Source organism: Schistocerca gregaria, chromosome 1 (assembly GCF_023897955.1).
Source record: "Schistocerca gregaria isolate iqSchGreg1 chromosome 1, iqSchGreg1.2, whole genome shotgun sequence".
Taxonomy (NCBI): Eukaryota; Metazoa; Arthropoda; class Insecta; order Orthoptera; family Acrididae; genus Schistocerca; species Schistocerca gregaria.
Genome location: NC_064920.1, coordinates 906,989,810 through 907,016,498, shown reverse-complemented (window position 1 = coordinate 907,016,498; position 26,689 = coordinate 906,989,810). Strand labels below are relative to the sequence as shown.

At 42.8% G+C, this 26,689-nt stretch overlaps 1 protein-coding gene across 1 annotated transcript; it reads left to right on the top strand.

Moving 5' to 3' along the window:
• Positions 1-2,090: 2,090 nt before the first annotated feature.
• Positions 2,091-25,491, top strand: LOC126274746 (23 kDa integral membrane protein-like). The gene is made up of 5 exons (XM_049977138.1): positions 2,091-2,240; positions 8,044-8,232; positions 10,269-10,433; positions 15,641-15,835; positions 25,294-25,491. The coding sequence occupies exons 1-5, from the start codon at positions 2,181-2,183 to the stop codon at positions 25,342-25,344; spliced, it is 660 nt and encodes a 219-aa protein (XP_049833095.1). The 5' UTR covers positions 2,091-2,180; the 3' UTR covers positions 25,345-25,491.
• Positions 25,492-26,689: the final 1,198 nt, after the last annotated feature.

Here is a 26,689-nt window from a genome sequence, read left to right as displayed (position 1 = left end):
TATATTTTAGACTGTTTACTGTTGGAAGTCCATCAGCTCAACTTGGACTCTTCTTAACTTTCTTAAAGATGTTTTTTGTGACTAAGATAGCATTTGTTTCGCCATGTTTGTACAGGCAGAATATGAGTCTGGTTGCAGATAACCTACCCGAGCAATTGAGACAGTGAGAGGATCACATTCGTGGGTATTATAATATACACTCCTGGAAATGGAAAAAAGAACACATTGACACCGGTGTGTCAGACCCACCATACATGCTCCGGCCACTACGAGAGGGCTGTACAAGCAATGATCACATGCACGGCACAGCGGACACACCAGGAACCGCGGTGTTGGCCGTCGAATGGCGCTAGCTGCGCAGCATTTGTGCACCGCCGCCGTCAGTGTCAGCCAGTTTGCCGTGGCATACGGAGCTCCATCGCAGTCTTTAACACTGGTAGCATGCCGCGACAGCGTGGACGTGAACCGTATGTGCAGTTGACGGACTTTGAGCGAGGGCGTATAGTGGGCATGCGGGAGGCCGGGTGGACGTACCGCCGAATTGCTCAACACGTGGGGCATGAGGTCACCACAGTACATCGATGTTGTCGCCAGTGGTCGGCGGAAGGTGTACGTGCCCATCGACCTGGGACCGGACCGCAGCGACGCACGGATGCACGCCAAGACCGTAGGATCCTACGCAGTGCCGTAGGGGACCGCACCGCCACTTCCCAGCAAATTAGGGACACTGTTGCTCCTGGGGTATCGGCGAGGACCATTCGCAACCGTCTCCATGAAGCTGGGCTACGGTCCCGCACACCGTTAGGCCGTCTTCCGCTCACGCCCCAACATTGTGCAGCCCGCCTCCAGTGGTGTCGCGACAGGCGTGAATGGAGGGACGAATGGAGACGTGTCGTCTTCAGCGATGAGAGTCGCTTCTGCCTTGGTGCTAATGATGGTCGTATGCGTGTTTGGCGCCGTGCAGGTGAGCGCCACAATCAGGACTGCATACGACCGAGGCACACAGGGCCAACACCCGGCATCATGCTGTGGGGAGCGATCTCCTACACTGGCCGTACACCTCTGGTGATCGTCGAGGGGACACTGAATAGTGCACGGTACATCCAAACCGTCATCGAACCCATCGTTCTACCATTCCTAGATCGGCAAGGGAACTTGCTGTCCAACAGGACAATGCACGTCCGCATGTATCCCGTGCCACCCAACGTGCTCTAGAAGGTGTAAGTCAACTACCCTGGCCAGCAAGATCTCCGGATCTGTCCCCCATTGAGCATGTTTGGGACTGGATGGAGCGTCGTCTCACGCGGTATGCACGTCCAGCACGAACGCTGGTCCAACTGAGGCGCCAGGTGGAAATGGCATGGCAAGCCGTTGCACAGGACTATATCCAGCATCTCTACGATCGTCTCCATGGGAGAATAGCAGTCTGCATTGCTGCGAAAGGTGGATATACACTGTACTAGTGCCGACATTGTGCATGCTCTGTTGCCTGTGTCTATGTGCCTGTGGTTCTGTCAGTGTTATCATGTGATGTATCTGACCCCAGGAATGTGTCAATAAAGTTTCCCCTTCCTGGGACAATGAATTCACGGTGTTCTTATTTCAATTTCCAGGAGTGTATCTCGAGCAAGAATTGCCTTCACTGTAGCTTATTATAAAAAATATATTCCTTTCGAAGAAAAATGTTACATTTTTTATTAGAAAGACGTTTTAAGTCGGAAGGAGCTATGGAGCATTCATGAACAGTTATTTTACTGTTTTATCATGTACATAAACTTTTTCTGATAACACTCTTCATATCTAAGAAACATATATTATGAAAGAGATTGAATGGCCACTAGACTTCATGTTGTTTGACGTCACTAGGGAAGATGTTACATCGCAGCGTCATGAGCTGACTCTCGTTCCAGCCGTCCGGAGAAGACGAAATTCCGAGACCACTGAGTCACAGATTCCCGACGCACACCCAGAATTTGGCGATCGCACGAATAAGCCACACATTACCGCAGGCTGACTCACGCACTGGCGATCGCTTATCGCGACGTCTGAGCGTCTGATAAGTATGGGCGTTACCTAACAGGTGCCGCTTTCAGGATAAGAAGGACTGCGCCGACAGGCAGCTGTCAGTAGCCCCGAGGTACTCTACCAGTCACGCCACAAGCAGACGACGAAACTCCATCATGAATTGTGCGGCGAGCACCGTGAAATACCTCCTCTTCTTCTTCAACTTCCTTGTTTTCGTAAGTACTGCTGCTGGAAACTGTGCATCGCAGCCTTATTGCACCTCAGTCTGCATCTGTTTCCTGCAAAACACTATGAAGCACACGGCACAGGGTAACTATAGCAGTAGTATTGAGATTCCTGGTTTATCGCAATGGATGTAACATGAAACGAGTGAATGTTTTAAGGTCTCCGTTAGTACTGTACTTACTGGCGTGCTGCCCGCCCTGCCTCTACACGAGCAGCAGCTGTCTAGGGCAGAGTATATAGTTCAGACCCTCTGAGGAGACCGGTTGTATAAATTATGTAAATCACTTTTGAAACCAGAGCAATCTCATATTTGTGTACCATACCGGTATGGCTGTAGATACCGAGCTGCTACTCTTTATAGCTGTTCAGTAGGATTTCATTATCGTAGAGATTCGGTACGCATGTGGCATTTTTTTCGGCCAGTTCCTTAATTCAGAACTGAATATGTATCTCCGCTCCACAATTATTCGTAATCGTAGATATTTTTATGATTTCAGCGGTCGGGACTGCCCGTTTTCTTGATTCAGCGATCGGCTTATCTGTCTGTTAGGACAGCGAATACAGATTCTGTGTTCGTCCAACACTATCGGCCATACACACCTAAGGCGAACAGTGAAGCAGTAGTCTCTTTGCAGGCTATTGACACAGAGGGTGTAAGATTTGTGGAGTTTATGTAGATCACTGCAGTAAAGAGTAAGCGATTCTATAATAGCAGAATACTACATTTCACTTTTACTTACTAATTGTTAGCGATGATTACAGGCACCTTGTATAAGCTACAGGCTTAATAGAAGTTGCTCTGCACATGACTTTCCAGTGATAGAACAGTTTGCTAACAGTGTAAGCCTGTAAATAACGATGTCTCATCAGCAATTTAACAAAGATGGTTGTCTTCTATTTTCCTAAAGTTTTTCCACAAGGCACAAGCAGATTCGTCTCTTTTTATTTTCTAAGATGATTTTCTTTGACGTCAGGACCGCAGTTGCCTCGTCTCCATCCTGCCCCCAAGTACTTTATACCAGTTTATTTATGCACTGATGCATAGTTCCAGCGTAAGGGCATTCAACCTTCTTTCTTTACAAAAATATGGTTGTTCTGCGTGTGAGACCAAAAGCAATACGGTTAAATATCCAATTGAATAAATTTTTTTCGCCAATGACTCAATGATATGAAAACGATTGCACACTAAGTTAAGGTCTAAGAAATCTACATATTTATTTTAATTGAAGAATTTTTAACTATGAAAAGCAAATACATTTTCAAAGCTATGCTAGTTTCAGTGAAATGTGTTCATTTCTAGGAGCAGTTGCACTACTTTCTGCAGGTGGTTATGTGATCGGTGCTCTCTATAAGCGACCATACAAAAAAGGTTTCATACATCGACTGATACAATGACTTCGTCTCTTCAGTAGGTTACGATGTAGATACTTTTATGCTGAGGCAGTCATTCATCAGCTTCGTTGCGTTTAACTGGTAATCTAATAGCGAAGACTATGTGATACGGACAGATATACACCAACAACTAAGAATATCACAAGATAAACATTGTTGGAGGAAGACACGGTAAAAATTCATAATCGAGGAAAGTCGCTAGTAATTATCACCTATGAGAAGCAACGGTGCATTAGAGTAATATGACATACGTTCGCTTTTGTAGGACCAGGAACTAGAGGGGTGGCACAAAGACACTGGACTTACATTCGATAGAGTTGAGTTTCGTATCAAAGTCCCAGCTGCAGCGAATGGCATTATTTTTTGGATTCTTGGACAAGATCTCTGCCTTTGCCACACTAGCTGGAATACTGTTGTAAACCGTGTCTCACATGCAGTAAGATTTGCTGCAAGCTTACTTGGCAGCTGACGTGGCAGTTCCCTTGGGGGGTCTGTCGTCTGCTAACTGGCTGCTCTGAATGGAGCTGAGAATGTTGCCTGTGGTAGCCCCCTTACTACTTTCCTTGTGAGGTTCGCTGAATACTACTTGCACTGGCCAGTCAGGGATCCTGTTTGGCGTCTGATGTCACAGCAGACAGTGTGGGAACTCTCAGACAATGCCACTTAACCCTTGAGACAAAACAGTGTGTCACACACCCGTTGGCCGATCTACAATCTTTCTCAAACGATTGATCTTCAATCGTCAAATTCATGATAACTTCCTATCATTTCGTTAATGGTGATGGTTATAGTGATATTTCGACATTTGGCAAACCGCTGCAAGAAATTTTTAAAGTCTGCAGTGAGAAATAGGGGTCGCTATGAAATTGCGTTTGGTGGATGTTAGGTCATATGATGCTGCATATGAAATGTAGTTAACATATTTAAGTATCCTTTAAACTTGGAAGGATATTTATATGTATTAGCAATCTGTAGAAAGTGAATTGTATGTGAATTGAAACTGACAAAAGGATTTTATTCCTATATCTCAGTTACCTAATTAACATCAATACATTGGTAATTTGTTTACACCTTAATGGGTAGTCGACAGGATTCTGCAAATTTAAATGGTTTCATGTTTCTCAGAAGCAAAATTCTTCAGGCACTTTTAGTTTTCATAATTCATTATTAAAAATTACGCCGTTAAAATTTCAACAGAAGCAGCGATTTATTTTCGCCAGGCTTCTCATTTCCTTTATTTTTCTTCAGAAGAACATTATCAGTGACGAGCTTTTCGTTATATGTAAGTTCCCTTTTTGCCACCTTAAAATCCGCATCTTTCGTGAAAACACACCAGAGTTTACAAACACTCATCTCACTAACAATCTAATATAGTTGACATTGCGACAGAGCCATGAAAGACAAGTGAAAGACTTGTCATGTAAGGCATGATGGAAAGACAAGTTAACAGTTTATGAAAATGTCCATTCTCGGTGTGAATATAAACTGCACTTTCTTCACTTATAACATTTCAAACCAACGGAAATTCTCGTTGCACCAACTATCGATGGCACTTAAATATTAAATTATCTCACTGAAAACATCAATAGTAGCTTGAATATCGCGATGGATATAAAAGTTTCGCACATTAACCTATGATGGAATACTCTCCTCTTTGCGTACTGTCGTTTTCCAAAATCGTATTTCAAGATCTGAAACCGTTTATGAGATACAAGGAATTTTGTGAATATTTCATTCAGGCTTTCTCGATAGCGGACAAGTTCAGGATGAAGTTCTTTACATCAAACTATTTTCTCAAGACTAGCGATAGACAGCAATACCATTACAGGTTTGAAGAATAATTCTATATGTTAGCTACATTTTATACACAACTTTCTTTTACCTCACATGCGCCAAATACAATTTCTCAATGCAAACTCCGAAACTCTTGCATTAATTTACGTAATCCTCAAATACCACAATAACTATGAACATTAACGAAATGATAGGCAGTTTTCATAAAGCTATGAGGTGTGTGAGGATCAAAATTTTTTACTGCGTAGTTTCTTTACAGTCTTTTGAGAAAGACTGCCGTTCGGCTGGCTTGCGCTCCTTACCATTCACGGAGTCATGACAGCCTGCGAGTTTCTGCGTCAAATTATAAACCATGATGAGAGGTTCAGCGTGTGAGGTAGCCATCACACTCACATGCTATCTGGCAGTCAAGTACGCCATCTAGCAATCTTGCAGTGAATCTAGCTCCGTGTGACAGGGGCTTAACGTATCAAGGGACCAAAAATTTTTGACAACCATGCAGAAATATTTTCACAATCATAAATATATAACAACATAAACTGTATGTTATTTTAGCATATACAATTCAGTGCACTGTGTACTTATTCCTCTTGTGACTTAAACTGACATTTAAGCAGAATATCGTGGGAATGAGCTTCGTTAAATAACTTGGAAATTGTGTGTTGCTCCTACATTGCCATTATAACCAGTATGACAGGATAGATTCAAGGAAGGGCCTTGGAATTCATTGTGGATTTGTTGGTCAGAACAAGACTATGACAGTTATCACAAAAAGTTCTTAAATCTTCTAAGAACCGACACTCAGAGTGTGACCTAGGAATATATTCTTACATACCACACATTCAGGGTCCAGTAACATTAATATGTCCATCGCCTATGTTCGAAGTCAGCGACCAACAATCAGTCACAGACAATAGGTGCCAGCATCAGCTGTGGAGGATGAAGAAAATGTATAGGAGGGAGGGTGGGGGACACAGAAACAGTGCAGTTGTTGTGGTGTGGAAACTGTGTGATTTATCTGACGTTCAAATGGGAATGGGAATTTTCTTGGGGCCAACCGTGGAAGCATTTCATGAAAGACTTTTACAAACGGTTCGTGTGCTGTTGTGGTTAAAGTACACCGTATGTGGAAAAACGCCGTCATTCAAAACCGGCGCCAAGGCAACTGTGGTACTCGAGAGGATGTAGATGTCAGGGGTGAATGACGGCTGTAGAGATGCGTACAGGTGAACAACTGTTGAGCAACTGACTACCCAGATGAACCAAGGGGGTACGAACAGTGGCTCCTCAATAACAGTTCAGCAAACGTTGCTGCGTATGGGTCTCTTCAGCAGAAGCCTGGTTCGTGCACCTATGCTCAATACCGTTCATCGACAACGGAGGCCTGAATTTGTACGCCAGTGTCGCAACTGGACGTCCACTGAGTCGGGACTTGTGGCCTTTTGAGGTGAATCACCTTTTATGCTCCATCGGGCACATGGCCTTTGCCGTGTACCATGCGAAACATCTGAAAACAAACAAGCCTACAGCAATCGAAGGAAGGGTCCAGGCCTGGGATGGTAGCGTTATGGATTGAGGAATCTTCTTGTGGAATTCCCAGGGTGATCTCTTCATTCTGCAAGGCACAATGGATCAACACGAGTAAGCATGTCCAACTCGACATGCAGTTTGCTTTTCCTCTGCACGATGGCAATTACCATCAGGCCAACACCACGTGTTACACAGCTCGCAAAGTACGTGCGTGATTCTAAAAGCACCAGTATGAGCTCACCGGACTTCCCTGGCCACGGAACTCTCAGTATTTAAACCTAATCGAGAATTTGTGGAACCACCTTGAACGGGCTGTTCGCTCCTTGGATCCTCAACCGAGAAACCTAGGACAGCTGTCCACTGCACTGGAATAGACATGGCTCCACGTCCCTGTCGGTACCTTCCAGAACCGCAATGACTCCCTTCCAGCACGCCTCGCAGTGGTCCGTGCTACGAAAGGTGGTTCTTCAATCTTTTGACAGGTGGTCACATTCATGTGACTGGACAGCATATATCGTGAAACGACGAGGGTAAAATTACGAATACGTCTCCTAGATAGATCTGACGTTCTTCCCCTGCCTAGAGGCGATTTGTATCCGAAGGATAGCTAATGATAGACTAAAAGTGCAGTACTTTCTGTACCCTCCTAGACACATATGATGGTGGGTGCTGGACCAAAAATATAAACGAGTATGTTGCTGGATTCTAATAATTGACGCAGATATTAAATTCATTGTATTGAAACAGTCACGCAATGATTAATACGGAAACGGCGAGAGTCTTATGACTGGATCGTCACACTTTTCAGATTGCACAGTACCCTTTTCACTACGCAGATAGATTATAGAGGTGTCATAGAGTTGTCTTTGCGCAGTCTTCCTTTGCATCTTCGCTCGCTGTTCGCACTATGTTATACACAACGTCGTGCCAGCCGATCGCTATGTTGGTAAAAGATTCTAAAACTGAACAGAAAACATCTGCTGCACTATTTGTTCGTATCACGGTCCATCTTTTATAAACGTAGCTTTGTAAAATGTTACATTACATGTCTTACGTGTTGAATATCTCTACTTGCAGCTCTGTGGAATTGCGCTTCTGGTTCCCGGAATCATATCGGTGATCCAGTTTGGAGAGGCAACATACTTTGTCGACGGAAAGTTCAATGTCCCCGCCATCGTCCTCACGACGCTGGGGGCAATTGTCCTGATGGTCGGCTTTTTCGGCTGCTGTGGTGCCATCAAGGAGAATAGCTGTATGATGAAAACAGTAAGTAACCAATTATCACAACACCGTTTAATTCTACGAAAAACAATAACTTAAACATAAATGTTCCATTACTGACTCGTTACACTAACAGAACTATTCTAGTACACTTCTCTGTCATCAATGACCAAATAGACCTTAAAATGAAGATAGATCCCATACAGCGAAAGTACAAAGATTTCGAACCCATATTTACTCAGCCAATCTCATATACATAGCGCAAAATAAAGAAATTGGAAATAATCAATAATATCTAGATAGCAGTAACTATTGATGTGCTTCGTGGAAGACTTCGGGTGTTTGGACTTTCTGGGTTTGAGGATTTGCTTCGGACGAATTAATGTGCAGAGACAAATGTAACAAAAGCCGTCCTAACAATCAGACTTGTAAGCTTTTAAAATTATTGGATTTATTGTAGAAAATAAATGTACTGAAAAGAATACATATATCAGATTCTCTGACCTTTAAGTCTTCAGTGGAAATAAAAATTAAATTCGAACACATATTGTATCAATTAACTTCAGTTACCAACCGTCATCTACTTCTAGTACGGGTGAATATCTGGAAACTGAACGAATTCACTGAAAAATGAAGTGCTCGGATGGTGCTATCATTTCGTATCTTAGAGCTCAATTTGCTATAGTCTGATGACCAGATCGTACACAAGCTGCAGTTTAAATCGTAATGGTATGAATTATTATTTTATTTTCATTTCAGATTCTCCTTAATCAGCTAGGATTTTAAATAACTTGTTTATTGTTATACATTGTGAGGTACAATGACAGTCTTGCTTATTAGGTCTGTAAATCTTTAAAACGTATTACGCCGTTATGCAGAGAAAATATAACGTATCGAGCGTATTGTAAGATCCGTTGTACACAGACGAGAAGGAATTTTTTCAGAAACCAGCTAATAAGGAAGTAAATGGTATGAGGACATTTAAAGTGGAGTAGAAAGTTAACGATTCCAAATCTACTCTTGTGAGCAAATTCAACTAGAGATAGCTGGCGTAGCACTCGTGTCAACAACATGAATGAAATAGTTGGGTTTGTCACGTGTTTGGGACTCCATGAGACGCTGCACTGACCGTCGGACGCAGAACGGGCACTGATGAATGGCGTACCAGATATGCTCGAAAGGATTAGGTTCCACACAAGTACGGCACAGTGTTGTCGACGCTTTTAATCGTGACCATCCCTGGTGCTCGAGGCACTCCATCCTCCACGTCGAGCAGGCACTGGGAATCCCCTGTCTGCCGAGTCAAACCTGCGCCGTGGGTGTCTCGGCTCTGGTAGTCAGCAGGAAGACAGCACAAAGCAGTCAGGTACTTGCCAGTTCAGAACTGTGCAACAAATCTCCATCCAGACTCACACTGCGGGATACAGCTGCCACTAACCCACGTGTACCGTTGCTCACCATAAGTCACAGGGCACAGAAATTCGTATTTGAGCAGGATCACTATCATTGGGCGTGAGAAGCACGGTAAAAGGTCGCCTTGGCTGATGAGACATGGTACACTTTGCTACATGCCTATGGCACGATACAGCTACGTCAGTAACCACATTCTGACGCATTCTCCTTGCCAGCAGGGCACCATTCAGGCAGGTGGAGAATGTATTTTCTGTGGCAGAAAGCTACACTGAATCAGTTCTATCCAGGACCAATGCAGAGAATTACTGTCTTACTACGTACAACCGTTCGTCCGTCTACACAACGCTAGTAGCGACAGGTATCTTCGTTACGTCAACGCATCAACATGTCGCTCCCTAGTGTACCAGAACGATTCAAGGAACTGTCCACGGAGATGGCCGTGCTTTTGTGGAACCTAATTCTATCGAGAATAGCTGGTACGTCATTCATCACGATTTGCGCGTCTCGTAACCAGCTCCAAACAACCTCCATTTTACTTGTAACACTTGGTTGAAAAACAAGCTAGAGAGAAGAGAGCGTGCACTCATATGCATTTTAACATAATCTATGTAGTATTGAGTAGCTTATAATCCATATACTGCTGACGTGTGGACCATTTTATGTTTCAGTACACGGCTCTCGTAATAATCATCGTACTGATCGAAGTTGCAATCGGTATAACTGCATTTGTGTACCGTGACGACTTCGATGGTATTGGAACGAAAATAGAGGAAGCAGTAAATAACTACACCCCAGGTGCTGCAGACCAACCAATCGATGAGCTTCAAAAAACGGTAAGTACTTAAGGCTACAAACCGCCAAATAAATCTTAACCCCCTTTAATCACTTCCTGTACATTTTTTAAGCTAAGCTAAACAGTTTACTTGAAAGTTTTTTGTTTCTATCGGGCTCAGTGATAGTGCTTGAAATTATGTTCCTTGGTTTTTGTGTAGTCTTTGGATGAGAAGAATGGAGTTCATTATATGTGATGTAGGAGCGACAATCATTGCACAACAGTAGGTTAAGAGATGCGGTGCTGTTTCCTTAGCGTTACAGGCACATAGATAGTTGTTTCCTTACCACATTAACTCCTACTTCAGAAGAGTTTGCTTGGATAACCCAACTCCATCAGCCAGCCTGTTTAAAGTTTTCTCCAGACGCTCCAAGTCTCCCGATACTCGTATCCAGGTCTGCAGCCACTGCTAGAGAGTCACACACATCGAAAAAAGTTTTGCATCACCTAGGTTCCGAGAGTTCCGGAACATGTACAGAAAATTGGAATAGAGATCAACATAAACATCATTTCCGAACTTTTTATTGCTCATGAAAACCACTCATTGCATGTTGTACCATCATACAGCAAGATCTCCAGAGATGGTGGTCCAGATTTCTGTGCACACCGGTGCCCAGTAGCACGTCCTCTCGCATTGATGCATGCCTGTATTCGTCGTGGCATACTATCCACAAGTTCATCAACGCACTGTTGGTTCAGATTATCCCACTCCTCAATTGCGATTCGGAATAGATCCCTCAGAGTGGTTGGTGGGTCACATCGTCCATAAACAGCACTTTTCAATCTATACCAGGCATATTTGATAGGTTTACTGTCTGGAGAACATGCTGGCCACTCTAGTCGAACGATGTCGTTATGCTGAAGGAAGTCATTCGCAAGATGTGCACGATGGGGGCGTGAATTGTCGTCTATGAAGACGAATGCCTCGCCAGTATTATGCCGATATGGTTGCACTATCGGTCAGAGGTTGGCATTCACGTATTGTACAGCCGTTACGTCGCCTTCCATGACCGCCAGAGGCGTACGTCGGCCCCAAACAATTACACCCAAAAACAGCAGGGAACCTCCACCTTGCTGCACTCGCTGAACAGTGTGACTAAGGCGTTCAGACTGAACGGGTTGCCTCTAAATATGTTTCCGACGATTGTCTGGATGAAGGCATATGCGACACTCATCGGTGAAGACGACGTGATGCCAATCGTGACCGGTCCATTCGGCATGTTGTTGGGCCCTTCTATACCGCGCTGCATGGTGTCGTGGTTGCAAAGATGGACCTCACCATGGACGTCGGGAGTGAAGTTGCGCATCATGTAACCTATTGCGCACAGTCTGAGCCGTAACACGACGTCCTGTGGCTGCTCGAAGAGCATTATTCAACAGGGTGGCATAGCTGTCAGGGTTCCTCCTAGACACAATCCGTAGGTAACGGTCATCCACTGCAGTAGTAGCCCTTGGACGGCCTGAGCGAGGCATGTCATCGACAGTTCCTGTCTCTCTGTATCTCCTCCGTGTCCGAACAACATCGCTTTGGTTCACTCCGAGACGCCTGGACACTTCCCTTGTTGAGAGCCATTCCTGGCACAAAGTAACAATGCGGACACGATCGAACCGCGGTATTGACCGTCTAGGCATGGTTGAACTACAGACAACACGAACCGTGTACCTCCTGGAATGACTGGAACTGATCGGCTGTCGGACCCTCTCCGTCTAGTAGGCGCTGCTCATGCATATTTGTTTACATCTTTGGGCTGGTTTAGTGACAGCTCTGAACAGTCAAAGGGACTGTGTCTGTGATACAGTATCTACTGTCAACGTCTATCTTCAGGAGTTCTGGGAACGGGGGTGAGGCAAAACTTTTTTTGGTGTTTGTAATTGATTAGAACACTGCTTTCTATACTATCTTTCAATTTCTATTTTTCACGTGAATTTGTCAGAGATAATGACTATTTGAGAAAAATATACGTGGATATGACTTTCAGACAAGATAACCCATGATTTTGATCGTGTGGGCGCATTCCTTATGCTACATGTCTACTTAGTCAATATAGAACATTAAGAACGTAACCGACACATTTACTGTACATGACAGTACGACTAGAATTGCTTAGTGATGTACAAAACATTATACTGAACTGATTGGTTTCTGAATACAGTTGGAGATAATGAAGCAAGGTTATGTACTCATCACTGCAGGGCCGAAACAAAGCGGTAATACAAAGACATATGTTGATTTTTTACTGACAAAAAATTTAAAGAATTATCTTTATAGAAACATTATTGCCCATATTTGTGACATGCAAGGCCTCCTGGTTTATCTGTTTTCTACCAAAAACGATAAGTATCAGTAACATACGTTGAAAAACGCTTGACTACTCGTGCAGAGACGTTAAATAAAATACACCAAGAGAATTACTGTACGTTGGGCTTTGATATAATTATATCACTACTCGCATAATTTGTAGACGACTGTTCAGTGTATGCTCACATAATTGCAGCTCATTTGTGGAATCACAACTTCCTTATAAGGACGATTCAACTAACACAATATGTTACGTACGTAATTATGCTGTATCTATTTAGACTTTAATAAGAAGGGTACGATGAAACAAAGTTTAAATTCATGACACTGTATGGCTGGTCCTTGAACATATTTGGTGGGAATTTCGACCTTGGTTGTCACTAGATCAAACTGCTGATTTTAGAATATCGATAAGACTACAAGACAGAGGATATATACCATAAAATCTCTTAGGTCTGTAAGGTATCATGATATAATGACGTAGAATAAGATTTCAGAAGAAAAGACAATGATTGTGAGTGGGTTCTCTGAGTACTAACAGCTGAGGAAACATCGCTGCCTCCTGAGCACGAGAGAACCACATTCGGTTTCTTGTTAATTAATACAACTGTTTAGTAACACAACTACAGAACGCTCTATTCTATGCGCCAAATTTCCAGATACATATATCTATGAGAAGGCAACGTGTGTAGCTGAATAGTATATACATTAGCAACATACTTTATTTACATTATCTTAATATAAGCCTGTTATGTATTGTCTACGTAGCGTATACGTAAAAGCTATATTTCACCGTTAATCGAACGACCGAAACATTCGTAGTCCAAGTTCTTTATGCAATCTCCCTTTACGCATCGAATACATGGGTTTCAGGTAATTTTCTTTTTTGCAATTAAGATCTCTTCCTATGGGGCAGCCGCAACTGCACAAAGCCATTTTGAAAAATGAAGAAACCTCAGGACAGTTGCTTAATCCACAATCTTTTATCGGGTACACAACAGGTTTTGGAACAGATACAGTTCCTTCATCTGGTGCAAACTGCAATACTAAAAAAACTCTGTTACACGCTAAAAGATGGGGACCTCAAGTCTGAAGTATCAGATAAGGAACAATGCGGCTAAAATTTCAAAATTACGGCCATATAGGAGAGAGAGAACAGAATGTTACTTAGAAATAAAATTACTTTATCATCTGAGATCATCCTCATCCCAATGTTAGCATGGATCCAAAGGTTTATTGTCAATCGAGTAAAAGGTACCTGAAACAATCTGCAAAGGAAGCAGAATCACGAGTGGGCACCAAAAGTTACCAAAATAAAGTAACATGTAAGGGGTTGGGGGGGGGGGGGGAGGGGGAGAAATCACATATTCCCAGGAATTACTTACAAAAATTCCTTAACAGCCGTTCCTCCGTGCAGCGCGACCGGGAACACAAACAGAAAAACTATGTAGTAGTAAACACTAGCTGTGAGAAGTGAAGTCACAAACGTCGCAAGCGTGGTACGAAACAGACATGAGATTGGTGAATTGTTGAAAGTGGAAAGCGGGAGGTAACAGCAGAAAGGAGACAGAACCATCACGACGTTAAGAGAGAGTAAAACGTGTACATTTAAGAAAAGCAAGGAAAAATATTACGTTATACGGACACCTTAATCTGCCTGGATAATGTAATAATTAATCAAAATATTTTCGACACACAGGTCTGTTCGTTCGTTAAATGTATCGAATCGAGAGAATGGGAATATCAACTTCTTAAGATTTCAAGTTCTTTCAGAACACTGAGTATCCGACCTTTCTCTGTAGTGTAAGACAGTTGTCACTAACCTGCTGCAGCTTATGTCGATTGTTAATAAAATGCATTGTCAGAGCTGACCTGGAATTTTCCAGGTCTTTATGTTCTTCACACATTGTATAAGAATTCCTGCCTGTCTGGCCAATGTATCTGCTCTTACACGATTGGCTTTTATCGCACTAAATACCATACGCTTCGAGGAAGGACACCCGTAAAGGCTTTAAAAAAGATAATTTCTTTTGACCGAACCTTTGGTTTCATGGTAAAATTGGGGCGAGGATGATCTCAGATGACTAAGTAATTTTATTTGTAAGTAACGTCCTGTTCTCTCTTCTAACATGCTGTAATTCTGAAATTTCAGCCGCATAGTTCCTTATTTGATATTTCAGACTTGAGGATCCCCTCCATCTCGAGTGTACAGAATATTTTTAATGTTGCAGTTTCCACCAGATGATGGACCTGTATCTGTGACGAAACCGGTCGTGTATACAGTAAAAGACTGTGGGTTAAGCAACTGTCCTGCGGTTTCTCCATTTTTCAAAATTTTTTGTCATTCGTCAAATTCCTGATACACAATTGCAATAACAATGATGTGTATGAAGAATGCTGTAACAATGATCCACATACAGTCATGGCACGTTTTTGCACTAGTAAAAAGTATACCTCTATACTACCAACAATACGTACATGGTAGCATGGCAAACATTTGTATGTCTTTACTGAAATTAAATCTCTCCATTGACCACAAAATCAAGTGTGTCACGTGTAACGCTTGAATTGTTGAGCTCCTTTAGTGCCTGAGTCGTAAACTATATTGTTATCTTGTGTTTCGGTAGATGTGCGCAATTTCATTTTTGCAGTATGTAGATGGAGTTAGCTCTAAGAAATACTTCTTTCCACATGTTTCATATATTTGCGTTAGAATTTTATGTACCATTTCATATCATTTTGTTGTGTGTGTGTGTGTGTGTGTGTGTGTGTGTGTGTGTGTGTGTGTGTAAAAGGGCGTTTAAATCTTCCAAGCTCTCTGAGCGCAGTTCTTTGGCCACGTGTAAGAATACGAGAGAGAACTGCAGCAGAAGTATGAACAACAGTAGTGATTTTGTTTCTGATTTCAGTTTGAGTGTTGCGGAGTGAATGGTCCTGGCGACTATCTCGGCCAACTGCCAGTCACATGCTGCAGCGATGGCTCGGCTTGTACAGCAAGTTCCCAGTACCTGTTCACCGTGGGGTGCAGGCAGAGACTCGAAGAACTCATTTCCGCCCTAAGCGACCTTATCGGCGGCATCGCCATTGGAATCGGTGTGGTGGAGGTAAGAGTCCTTAATCAGAAATTGTTCTTTGCTGCTGCACTTCTCAAATCACTTTGCTTCAGTGTATTCTGCAACTGTAGCTTGCTAGAGTACGTTCGACGAGAGATGATCCCTCGCAGCTCATCGCGCTCCTGTCAGCTTTCAAGTGCCATACTCAAACAACTGCTGAAGAAAATCATAGTCTCCTTAAGAGCAACGACAATATTGAGGTGTTACCACAGGGATGTTTAGAAAATGGCGTTACGTGACTGCTTGGAGCAGACCTATAAGGCAGGCGTCGACCTGTGTGAGAGAATTGTGGCGGGGTGACTGCGCGAAGATATCACTCTCCAGCGGTTGAGTTGTCGTTAAGGTGAGCGCACACGCCAGGGCCATCGCGCGACGCGCGATGCATCGTTGCGGACGCCACCAGCTTGTTTGATATTGCCGCGCTAAGTGGACGCGGTTTTCAGTTTGTGTCCAGAATTTTGATCAATGCTGTCCAACAACGTTGTGTCCTGTGCAAACCATTGTCAAGTGCATAACAGAGGGAACTTTTCACTGTGCCAGTTATTAGGGTTTTTTACCTGTTCCACTAGCGTCTTTTGTGCAGGAGAGCTCTTTCTCCAGAATGAGATTTTCACTCTGCAGCGGAGTGTGCGCTGATATGAAACTTCCTGGCAGATTAAAACTGTGTGCCGGACCGCTGCAGAGTGAAAATCTCATTCTGGAAACATACCCCAGGCTGTGGCGAAGCAATGTCTCCGCAATATCCTTTCTTTCAGGAGTGCTAGTTCTGCAAGGTTTGTAGGAGAGCTTCTGTGAAGTTTGGAAGGTAGGAGACGAGGTACTGACAGAATTGAAGTTGTGAGGACGGGGTGTGAGTCGTGCTTGGGTAGCCAGATGGCACGACCTGTGACCAAGCTCAGCCACTGCACTGCCGGCAAGGTAGCTCAGCGTGTTCGGTCAGAGGGTTAGCTACCCATTGTAACCAAAAAACTGAGTAAATGGATCAACGAAGAACGTAAATGAGTGTCATCGGACGTCCGCCTAGAACAAATTCAACGAACAATATCGAACAAAATGAGACCAACTAAAAAAAATATAAAAAAGATGGTAGAGCACTTGCCCGCTAAAGGCAAAGGTCCCGACTTCGAGTACCTGTCCGGCACACAGTTTTAATCTGCCAGAAAGTTTCAGAGCTCTTTCTGTTTACTCCAAATATCATGCAGCCATATGTAGGCCGATCGAATGGGGACCTAGTTGCATGTGAAACTATTTTTAATTATAAGTTTTCGGCACGCTGGTAACACATGACTATTGTAACGACCTGGCCAATTCCTGGCCACTACGGGTCAGGATTGGTGAGACAAATGATGAGTGAAAACGGAAGATCCATGCGGGGGTATCCAATCAAATAGTGGCAATATTGACAGGTATTTATTCAAGCAGCCTAATGCAGCACTCCAGATATCATGCAACCAAACACGGGACGATTAAAACGGGGAAAAATTACGTGTGAAACCATGTATAATTACCTGTCTTGGTCATGTACATAATTCAAAAGTATTGTAATAACCCGCTCTATTCCAGGCCGGTATGCCTCAGGATGTGTGACAGAAATAATTAGTGAGAACAGACGGTCCATGCACGGGTGTCAAATAGTGGTAAAATTGACCAGCATTTATTGAAGCAGCCTTATTCAGCGCCGGCCGGTGTGGCCGAGCGGTTCTAGGCGCTTCTGTCTGGAACCGCGAGACCGCTACGGTAGCAGGTTCGAATCCTGCCTCGGGCATGGGTGTGTTTGATGTCCTTAGGTTAGTTAGTTTAAGTAGTTCTACGTTCTAGGGGACTGATAACCTCAGATGTTTAGTCCCATAGTGCTCAGAGCCATTTGATCCTTATTCAGCACTCAGGCTGGCCTCAGGGCCGCACTACACTGAGGTGACAAAAGCCATTGGATGCCTCCTGATACTATGTTGGACTTCTTTTTGCCCGGCGTGGTGCGGTAATTCATCGCTCCACAGACTCAAAAAGTCATCGTAGTTCCCTTGCAGAAATACTGAACCATGCTGCCTCTATAGCCGTCCATAATAGCGAAAGTGTTGCCGGGCAGGATTTTGTGCACAAATAGACTTCTCGATTACGCCCCATAAATGTTCGATAGAATTCATGTCAGGTGATTTGGACGGTCAGTTCATTCGCTCGAACTGTCCAGACGTTCTATAATATAACGGTGAACAATAGTGGCCTGGTGGCGTGGTTCATCGTCATCCATCGTTGTTTGGGAACATGAAGTCCATGAAAGGCTGCAGATGGTCTGCAAGTAGATAACAATTTCCAGTCAGTGATCGGTTCAGTTCGACCAGATGACCCAGCACCTTCCATGTGAACACAGCCCACACCATTAAGGAGCCACTATCAGCTAGCCCAGTACTCTATTGATAACTTGGGCCCAGGGGTTAGTGTGGTCTGCACCACACTCGAACCGTAGTATGAACTCATGCCCACTGAAATCGGAACTCATATGACCAGGCCACAATTTTCCATTCGTCTAGGGTCCAGCAGATATGGTCACGAGCCCATGAGTGGCTCTGCAAGCGATGTCGTGCTGTTAGCAAAGACGCTCACATCAGTTGTCTGCTGCCACATCCCACGAATGCCAAATTTCACCGCAGTGTCCTAGCAGATACGTTCGTCGTACGTCCCACATTGATTTCTGCCGTTATTCCACGCAGTTTATCTTGTGTATTAGCACTGACAACACTAAGTAAACGCCATTGCTGTCGGTGGTTAAGTGAAGGCCATCGCGACTGCATTGTCCGTGATGAGATAGAATGCCTAAAATTGGGTCTTCTCGGACCTCTTGACAATGTAAATCTGTGAATATTGAGTTCCGTAATGATTTCCGAAATGAAAAATCCCATTCATTGTGCTCCAGCTATCATTCTGCCATAATCATGCCGAAAACTTTTACACATGAATGATCTGCATACAAATGATAGCACCGCCAATGCACTGCCCTTTTATACTTTGTGTACGCGATACCACCGCCATCTATATGTTTATGTCACTATCCCATGACTTTTGTCAACTCAGTGTATGTGCGTGTAAACGCAACTGATTGCCGAATGCGCTGAGGCCCACGTGGTGCCTGTGACATCCAATATCGTGGATCGCAGCCGGCAGCTACCATGGTGCCGTGCCGGTCGCCAGCAGTGAAGAACGAGTGCGACCCACATAGGTCCTCCGGAATTGGGCCAGCTACGTACCACTGCACATACTTGTGCTCCGCATGTTGTGCGCTTGTGTGCGATAGGCGACATTAGTCATCTGATGCCGAGCAGCAATCCCCCGGTCCCCCATCCAGGTTTCGACCAGGATGGCGGCCGATGACACCTAGGTGACTAGGACACCACGAGGTCGCGCCGCCCCAAGAAAGATCCGTGGCAGCACGCAGTCCGTCAGGTGAAGTCCCTCAGAGGGTGGAAGGTGGGCGCACACCAGCTCCATCCTTTGGTGAAATTTCCCAAGTTCCGCAGTCACCCCACCACAATTATGACGAACATTGTACCGGAACTCGACGAGTTAAGCAGTCGGACAATCAGTAGATCTTCCCCACCAAGGATTTGCCGTAGTTTCTTGGAAACTCAAAAGCCTGTCTCCCAGTTGACGGTGCAGAGAGAGTGGCCACACGACTGAATGCTTTGCGCCCCTAAGTTCAGTTATCTCCTTGTAGCTACACTTCTGATGTAGCCCTAGTGGGATGGGGGATGAGTGGGTTTTTCTTATTGCTTGTCCTGTCAGCTTTTCCTACCTCGCCCTGCACCGAGCCCACGTTGCTAGGTCTGGTTAAATTTGCAAGTGTGAGATTCTCAGTAGAATGCAAGTGCTCTGAGATACAAAATGTTACTTCGCTCTTGGTCACACTGTGTTGCGGTGTGAGTTGTTCTACGCGCTTCGGCTATGACCAGTGTTGCAGACTACGTCTGTCCATAGTGTTTTTATGTAATGTCAACGATACTGTCCAGCGGCTTACTTGAGTAGCACAACAGTCGAGCTGGTCTCTACTACCTGGTCTTAAAAAAAATAAAAAATAAAAATACAATCCGCTAGACGAACTTTTTGGGGATACAGCTTTATATTCAGTATTTTGGAAATGAAGTGGCGAGTCTAGCATCATTACAGTTCAAGTAGACACATTAAAGCTAATTATGGCTTTACATAACTACTAATTAGCTTTTTGTCAGTGGGTCTGCTTATATTGTATGCTGCATTGTTCTGCAGGACGTCCGAATACTGGTGATAGAGAGAGGCAGCTTATTACAGGATAAAAGAAGCTGAAATAATGAGATGCGTTGGTGGATAGACTAGTTCGCAAGCTGGTATCATTACATGTAGCTAGAAAGTATTCTAAAGGTTGTAAATTTAAAATCGGTCTTGACGGAAACTTAAATAATTAAAACATCTAGTTACTTAGTGATTATATCTTAGGACGTAACAAAAAAACAGGTTTCAACTAAAGGTAAAGGCCCACATAGAATATCGTTAATATTAATTGTTCATTGCCACAGCATTCCTCTTCGGAGAGCTATTAAATGCTGTTAAAAGATAAGTATATCGTTGCATCGAAAGAGCTGTAGTTGCTTTTATGTCTCTATGGATAAAAAAGTTTCGAGTGTTAATCATACGGCAAAACAAGCTTCTGTTTGCGTGGTATCATTTGAAAAAAAATCTCCTTTCATTATCTTGAGCCAGTTATGAATAATGTTAAGTGCTATGAGCACCTGATTCACGTTGTGCGCTGGCGGAACTGGGCTCACTGCGTAGGACTCTCTTATACACGTACGAGCCAATATCTCAAGAGCGGAGATAGATATCATTCTGCTCTCAACTTTTATTACAATTTCGATATGTTGGCTGTATTTCATATTGAGGAATGTATGACTTAAAATGCAAGGCCCACGCAATTCGTTTTTACCACTGGAAACTATTAAAGGTGCGTGCAATGATTTACTTTGTTTCAAGCACCACAGTAAATATGACTAACAACAAAAAGGAATTCAGTCTTTCATCGAGCAAAAACATCAGACTGTACGGTGTGAAAGAATTAAATTTTTCACCGATTTTTTTTTCTTCGTGATTGGATGATAAGTATTTTGTAGCGGCTTGCACGCCGACTCAAGTGGTTCGCCCACAATTGGTGTAACTCAATGAGCTGCACACTTAGGACATAGTAAGTGTGTTGTACCGCTTCGTGTTGTATTGCTTGAATGTTCGAGTAGTGCCAACGTCTGCTGTGTTCGCAGCAGATCACTCAAATACTCGTAGAATAAACTGTCAGGGATATACTCTCTGTCCGTAGCTCTTGGTCGTGCGGTAACCTTCTCGCTTCCCGCGCACGAGTTCGCGGGTTCGATTCCCGGTAGGGTCAGGGATTTTCTCTGCTTCGTGATGACTGGGTGTTGTTTGATGTCGTTAGGTTAGTTAGATTTAAGTAGTTCTTAAGTTCTAGGGGACTGATGACCGAAGATGTTCAGTCCCATAGTGCTCAGAGCCATTTGAACAATAAAAATACAATCCGCTAGACGAACTTGTTGGGGATACAGCTTTATATTCAGTATTTTGGAAATGAAGTGGCGAGTCTAGCATCATTACAGTTCAAGTAGACACATTAAAGCTAATTATGGCTTTACATAACTACTAATTAGCTTTTTGTCAGTGGGTCTGCTTATATTGTATGCTGCATTGTTCTGCAGGACGTCCGAATACTGGTGATAGAGAGAGGCAGCTTATTACAGGATAAAAGAAGCTGAAATAATGAGATGCGTTGGTGGATAGACTAGTTCGCAAGCTGGTATCATTACATGTAGCTAGAAAGTATTCTAAAGGTTGTAAATTTAAAATCGGTCTTGACGGAAACTTAAATAATTAAAACATCTAGTTACTTAGTGATTATATCTTAGGACGTAACAAAAAAACAGGTTTCAACTAAAGGTAAAGGCCCACATAGAATATCGTTAATATTAATTGTTCATTGCCACAGCATTCCTCTTCGGAGAGCTATTAAATGCTGTTAAAAGATAAGTATATCGTTGCATCGAAAGAGCTGTAGTTGCTTTTATGTCTCTATGGATAAAAAAGTTTCGAGTGTTAATCATACGGCAAAACAAGCTTCTGTTTGCGTGGTATCATTTGAAAAAAAATCTCCTTTCATTATCTTGAGCCAGTTATGAATAATGTTAAGTGCTATGAGCACCTGATTCACGTTGTGCGCTGGCGGAACTGGGCTCACTGCGTAGGACTCTCTTATACACGTACGAGCCAATATCTCAAGAGCGGAGATAGATATCATTCTGCTCTCAACTTTTATTACAATTTCGATATGTTGGCTGTATTTCATATTGAGGAATGTATGACTTAAAATGCAAGGCCCACGCAATTCGTTTTTACCACTGGAAACTATTAAAGGTGCGTGCAATGATTTACTTTGTTTCAAGCACCACAGTAAATATGACTAACAACAAAAAGGAATTCAGTCTTTCATCGAGCAAAAACATCAGACTGTACGGTGTGAAAGAATTAAATTTTTCACCGATTTTTTTTTCTTCGTGATTGGATGATAAGTATTTTGTAACGGCTTGCACGCCGACTCAAGTGGTTCGCCCACAATTGGTGTAACTCAATGAGCTGCACACTTAGGACATAGTAAGTGTGTTGTACCGCTTCGTGTTGTATTGCTTGAATGTTCGAGTAGTGCCAACGTCTGCTGTGTTCGCAGCAGATCACTCAAATACTCGTAGAATAAACTGTCAGGGATATACTCTCTGTCCGTAGCTCTTGGTCGTGCGGTAGCCTTCTCGCTTCCCGCGCACGAGTTCGCGGGTTCGATTCCCGGTAGGGTCAGGGATTTTCTCTGCTTCGTGATGACTGGGTGTTGTTTGATGTCGTTAGGTTATTTAGATTTAAGTAGTTCTTAAGTTCTAGGGGACTGATGACCGAAGATGTTCAGTCCCATAGTGCTCAGAGCCATTTGAACCATTTTTTATATATATTCTCTCGCCAAATCTACTACGCGGAACTGGCTGATAGACTTGATATACCTATGATTTAAAAGGTCGTCCGCGCAAGTTGGTGCAATAACTACTTAACGTGCATGACAAGAAATCCCCTCCGCTGATGCGGTTTTAAAATCAGTTATTTATAATCAGTACATTTATAAAATTAGGCGTTTTCAGATTTTCCGTAATAATATATTTCAACGCTAATATTAAATCTTGTTTCAGTAGATAGAATGTCGTAATTAAATTAGATAAATTCACCCATTTAAACGAAGATGTACGTATCAACGATAAAGCATTATTTTATCTGTAATTTATTGATTTCCAGAAAACTTTTCAGCCCGTTAACACAAAGCTGATATTGTTTCTGATGGCGAGTGGCATTGATTTGTTTGCTTCTGCTGTAGAAGGATCGTAACATAATCAGTAAGTTAAATGGAAAATATAAGCTCACCGGACAAAATAGTAGTCACCGTCTCAAAGGAACACTCTGGTAGATTTGGAGTGCTGCAGGTGATGAGGAACTTGTATCAGGAGTTCCTGTGGCCCTCCACCGCCAACCTAAGTCATGGGAGTGAAGGGATTTATGAGCCGAACGGTTGCATTGATTCATTTTAATAAGATAGGTTGATGTGGAGGCGTAGGTTTTCGGTAGAAAGCAGATATCTTATTTGGATGTGCCCGTGATGACATCGAAATTGAAGTTGCCTGATTGGTCGGCCTATGAACGCGGGCTCTGTACAGTGTCAGAGTAGTGGTCGAAAAAATGTCCTACCCGACAAGGTCCGGAAATGAGTGTCACACCTTCTCACTAACAGCCGCTCTCAAAGCTGACAGGAATTTTTGGTGTCAGTGAATGCACGTCTATCATAACCACTTTCCAAGCGAACATTGCGAAGGGAACTGTATGCGATGTTTATTTGGAGTCGGGTACCTCTCTACAAGCCATTCCTCATGACCGCATATAAAACTACACGTCTTCAGTGCGCCAAAAAGAAAAAGAGAAGATCAACATTAGCTGCCTAGAGGCATTTAGTGTGGGCGAAAGAATCACTATTGCACTTTTTTTTAAAAAAAAGATGGAAGTTGTTCAAGCTTTGTTGTTGAGTAAAGCGTTAAACCCGTACTGTGCAGGCAGTGTAGTTCGGGGTGTAAGTGGCTCTGAAAAGTTATCGTTTCTTTTTTTTCTGTACATGACGCTGGTCTGTTCATTCGAGTTATCGTAACTTTCAAACACGATGTTTATTTCATCATTCTCAGGGGCCAAGTATTGACTTTTCTTCTACTTCCTCATGGTGAGTATGCTGTGTGTATACCCACCTCCTAAGACGACCACTCCTGTGTCTACACTGGAGCAAACATACGTTGCTTGTTTGATCAACATTTAGGCGCTCTATCAAACTTCGAGAGAGTCCTGCCAGCACTAGTCATTAATCCCACAGAAAATGTCTGAGACTATTGGGAACAGTGAGTGACACTTACCAATCAACATTCCCGCAGTTGGTATCTCTGCTGTCAACCTAACCATCATCGGATAGCTTTAGGTGGATATGGTGTACCTGTGAAATGATGCCATTATCATAGCTACATGCAGTGTTCCCGCGACGTTTCCTGGGGATAGCAATTTTGTAAGTGTAGTATACTTATGCGTGTAGGGCTGAAACTCAGCTTCACTTAGAACTAAATGGTGAAGCATAATCAATAAAGAAGTGAAGGTTAATGATGCTTTGTTAAAGCAGTTGAGTCTGTGTACTTCAATTGGAGTCGGGTATGGAATGGACATTTATAAAGGGCACATTATCCAGAGAATACTATTGATTCTTTTTAGATCTTACTGCTACTGTCTGTTATTAGCATAGACTTCCGGATAAGAGAATGCTCTGCATAAAACATAACTTGTGACGAGATACAGGAAAAGGAATTTTCTTTCACTCGGTGTGGAATGATACTACTCAAGAGCAAACAGTCAAATGGAATGAGACATTGTAATACTGTTGTAATCCACTTCGAGCACCAGTTTCTCCTGGACGAAACTGTCAAAAGCATGAATGCAGGTACTAATTCCTTAATGATTAAAAATTGTCGCAGACCTGGTGATATGCGCCTGCTGATCCAGATCTGTTCCTTTATGATGTACACCACTTCACATTTATTGTTTTAAAACAAAGCAATATTTGTGAGTCTATGTTCTGTTGTTGTTTAATAGTCTGTGTGAATCTCAACTGAATATGTATATTCAAAGTTAATGAATGTTACGGTGCATAATTATTTGCTTAAGAGATCGAACTAAAGGGACTACTAATACATCTTAAATGCACACAAATTAGTATCTATTCCGCACTGAAAAGTTGCAAGAAGTAAATGTTTAAGACTATACCGTTAACGTATATCAACAATTCTTTTGTATTTATGTTGCAGGTCGCCGTCATTATCTTATCATGCTGCCTGTCGGGATCAATGAAGAATTAGAACGTCCCGTATATCGGAACCACATTTCGGGGCATGTTAATGTCACCTTGTGCGTCCTGATCGTATCTCTCTACAAACTATCGAATTTATCTCTATTATTTATTATGTCTTAATTTTGTTATATAAATATTTTTTAAAGAACCAAAAGTGTTTACTTGTTGATGACCGCCCTTTCGAGCAAGGTGCAACTCCACATTGCGCTCTTGCAAAGCCTTAAGGAAATACCTATCCATTACTTTCCTACAGTTTGAAAATTAAGATCAGAAGTGTAACAGAGTCTTGCGGACGATTACGAAAAATGACTACGTTGTGTAATGTTAAGTGTGTTTCTGTGGATGAGAAATCAAACGTCAGGTTAGAATAGATCTCGACAGGGTTACTGTCTATTACTCATCGCAAATTATGTCCTACTCTCATGTCATAACACAATAAGGAGAAGTTCATAATCAAGGATCTAATCACTTACATCTTGTACACACATCCATCCAGTCTGCGGTAATTTTTCTTGTGTCCAAAACTACGGCTAGCGTTAGGGTTACAAATTCCAAAGGAGCATTGCATCAAACTACACAGAAACTACAAGGTACACACTGCTGTACTATATTTCATGCCAAAGCAAAACAATCTAACGAGCAAAAACAATGTCTCTCCTTGTGCGGAAATCGTACGATTTGTATACGAGAACTGTGGGACGTAACACTGGGGCGTATGGGAATTTGGGTCTGGCCGTTGAGTCGTGCACGGACAGACAACGCAGTTAAGGCGACCTCTCGCCTAAAGTGGGAAACACAGATTCGAGTCCCGGTCCAGCACAAATATTCATATGTTTCTAGTAAATCATATAGCCAGCGTACAATCCTATTAGCAGTCTACGAATACATTTCGCAATTCAATAATGCTGTCAATGGTCATCGGGGTCTGTTCCTTCGAATACGCATTCACCTTGGAAAGAACACTGAATCGAACTGTATAGACATTGTCAACACAGACACTCTCTTACTGTATAGCATATCTATCACGCAGTCTGATAGAAATATATATTTCCCGAACGTCGGTTGTCGCTTTCACCAGTAGTGAAAATGGATCCATCATTTCTGCAGTTACCTCTGCACACAAAAATGTCGTTAGTATTTTGTGTAGCCTTCTTGCGGAGCTATTTAGAACAATGCTCATAATAGTTTTTAACAGAATAACAATTTTCGTGAACACTATTGCTTTCTTCACGAAATTGTGCATAAATGTTGAAATTTTCAAGACAGCTCTACAACTATAGCATATCTATCAAGAACTATGAAAAGAAATGTGTATTTATCGAATGTTGGGTGGCAACGTCATATGACTTCAA

What these genes read in the sequence shown, in the direction of transcription:
- LOC126274746 (XM_049977138.1), top strand. Translation starts at nt 2,181, where the DNA reads ATGAATTGTGCGGCGAGCACCGTGAAATACCTCCTCTTCTTCTTCAAC. An exon ending in TCTTCAACTTCCTTGTTTTC is followed by an intron (nt 2,241 to 8,043) that starts GTAAGTACTGCT and finishes CTCTACTTGCAG; the next exon opens with CTCTGTGGAATTGCGCTTCT. An exon ending in ATAGCTGTATGATGAAAACA is followed by an intron (nt 8,233 to 10,268) that starts GTAAGTAACCAA and finishes TTTATGTTTCAG; the next exon opens with TACACGGCTCTCGTAATAAT.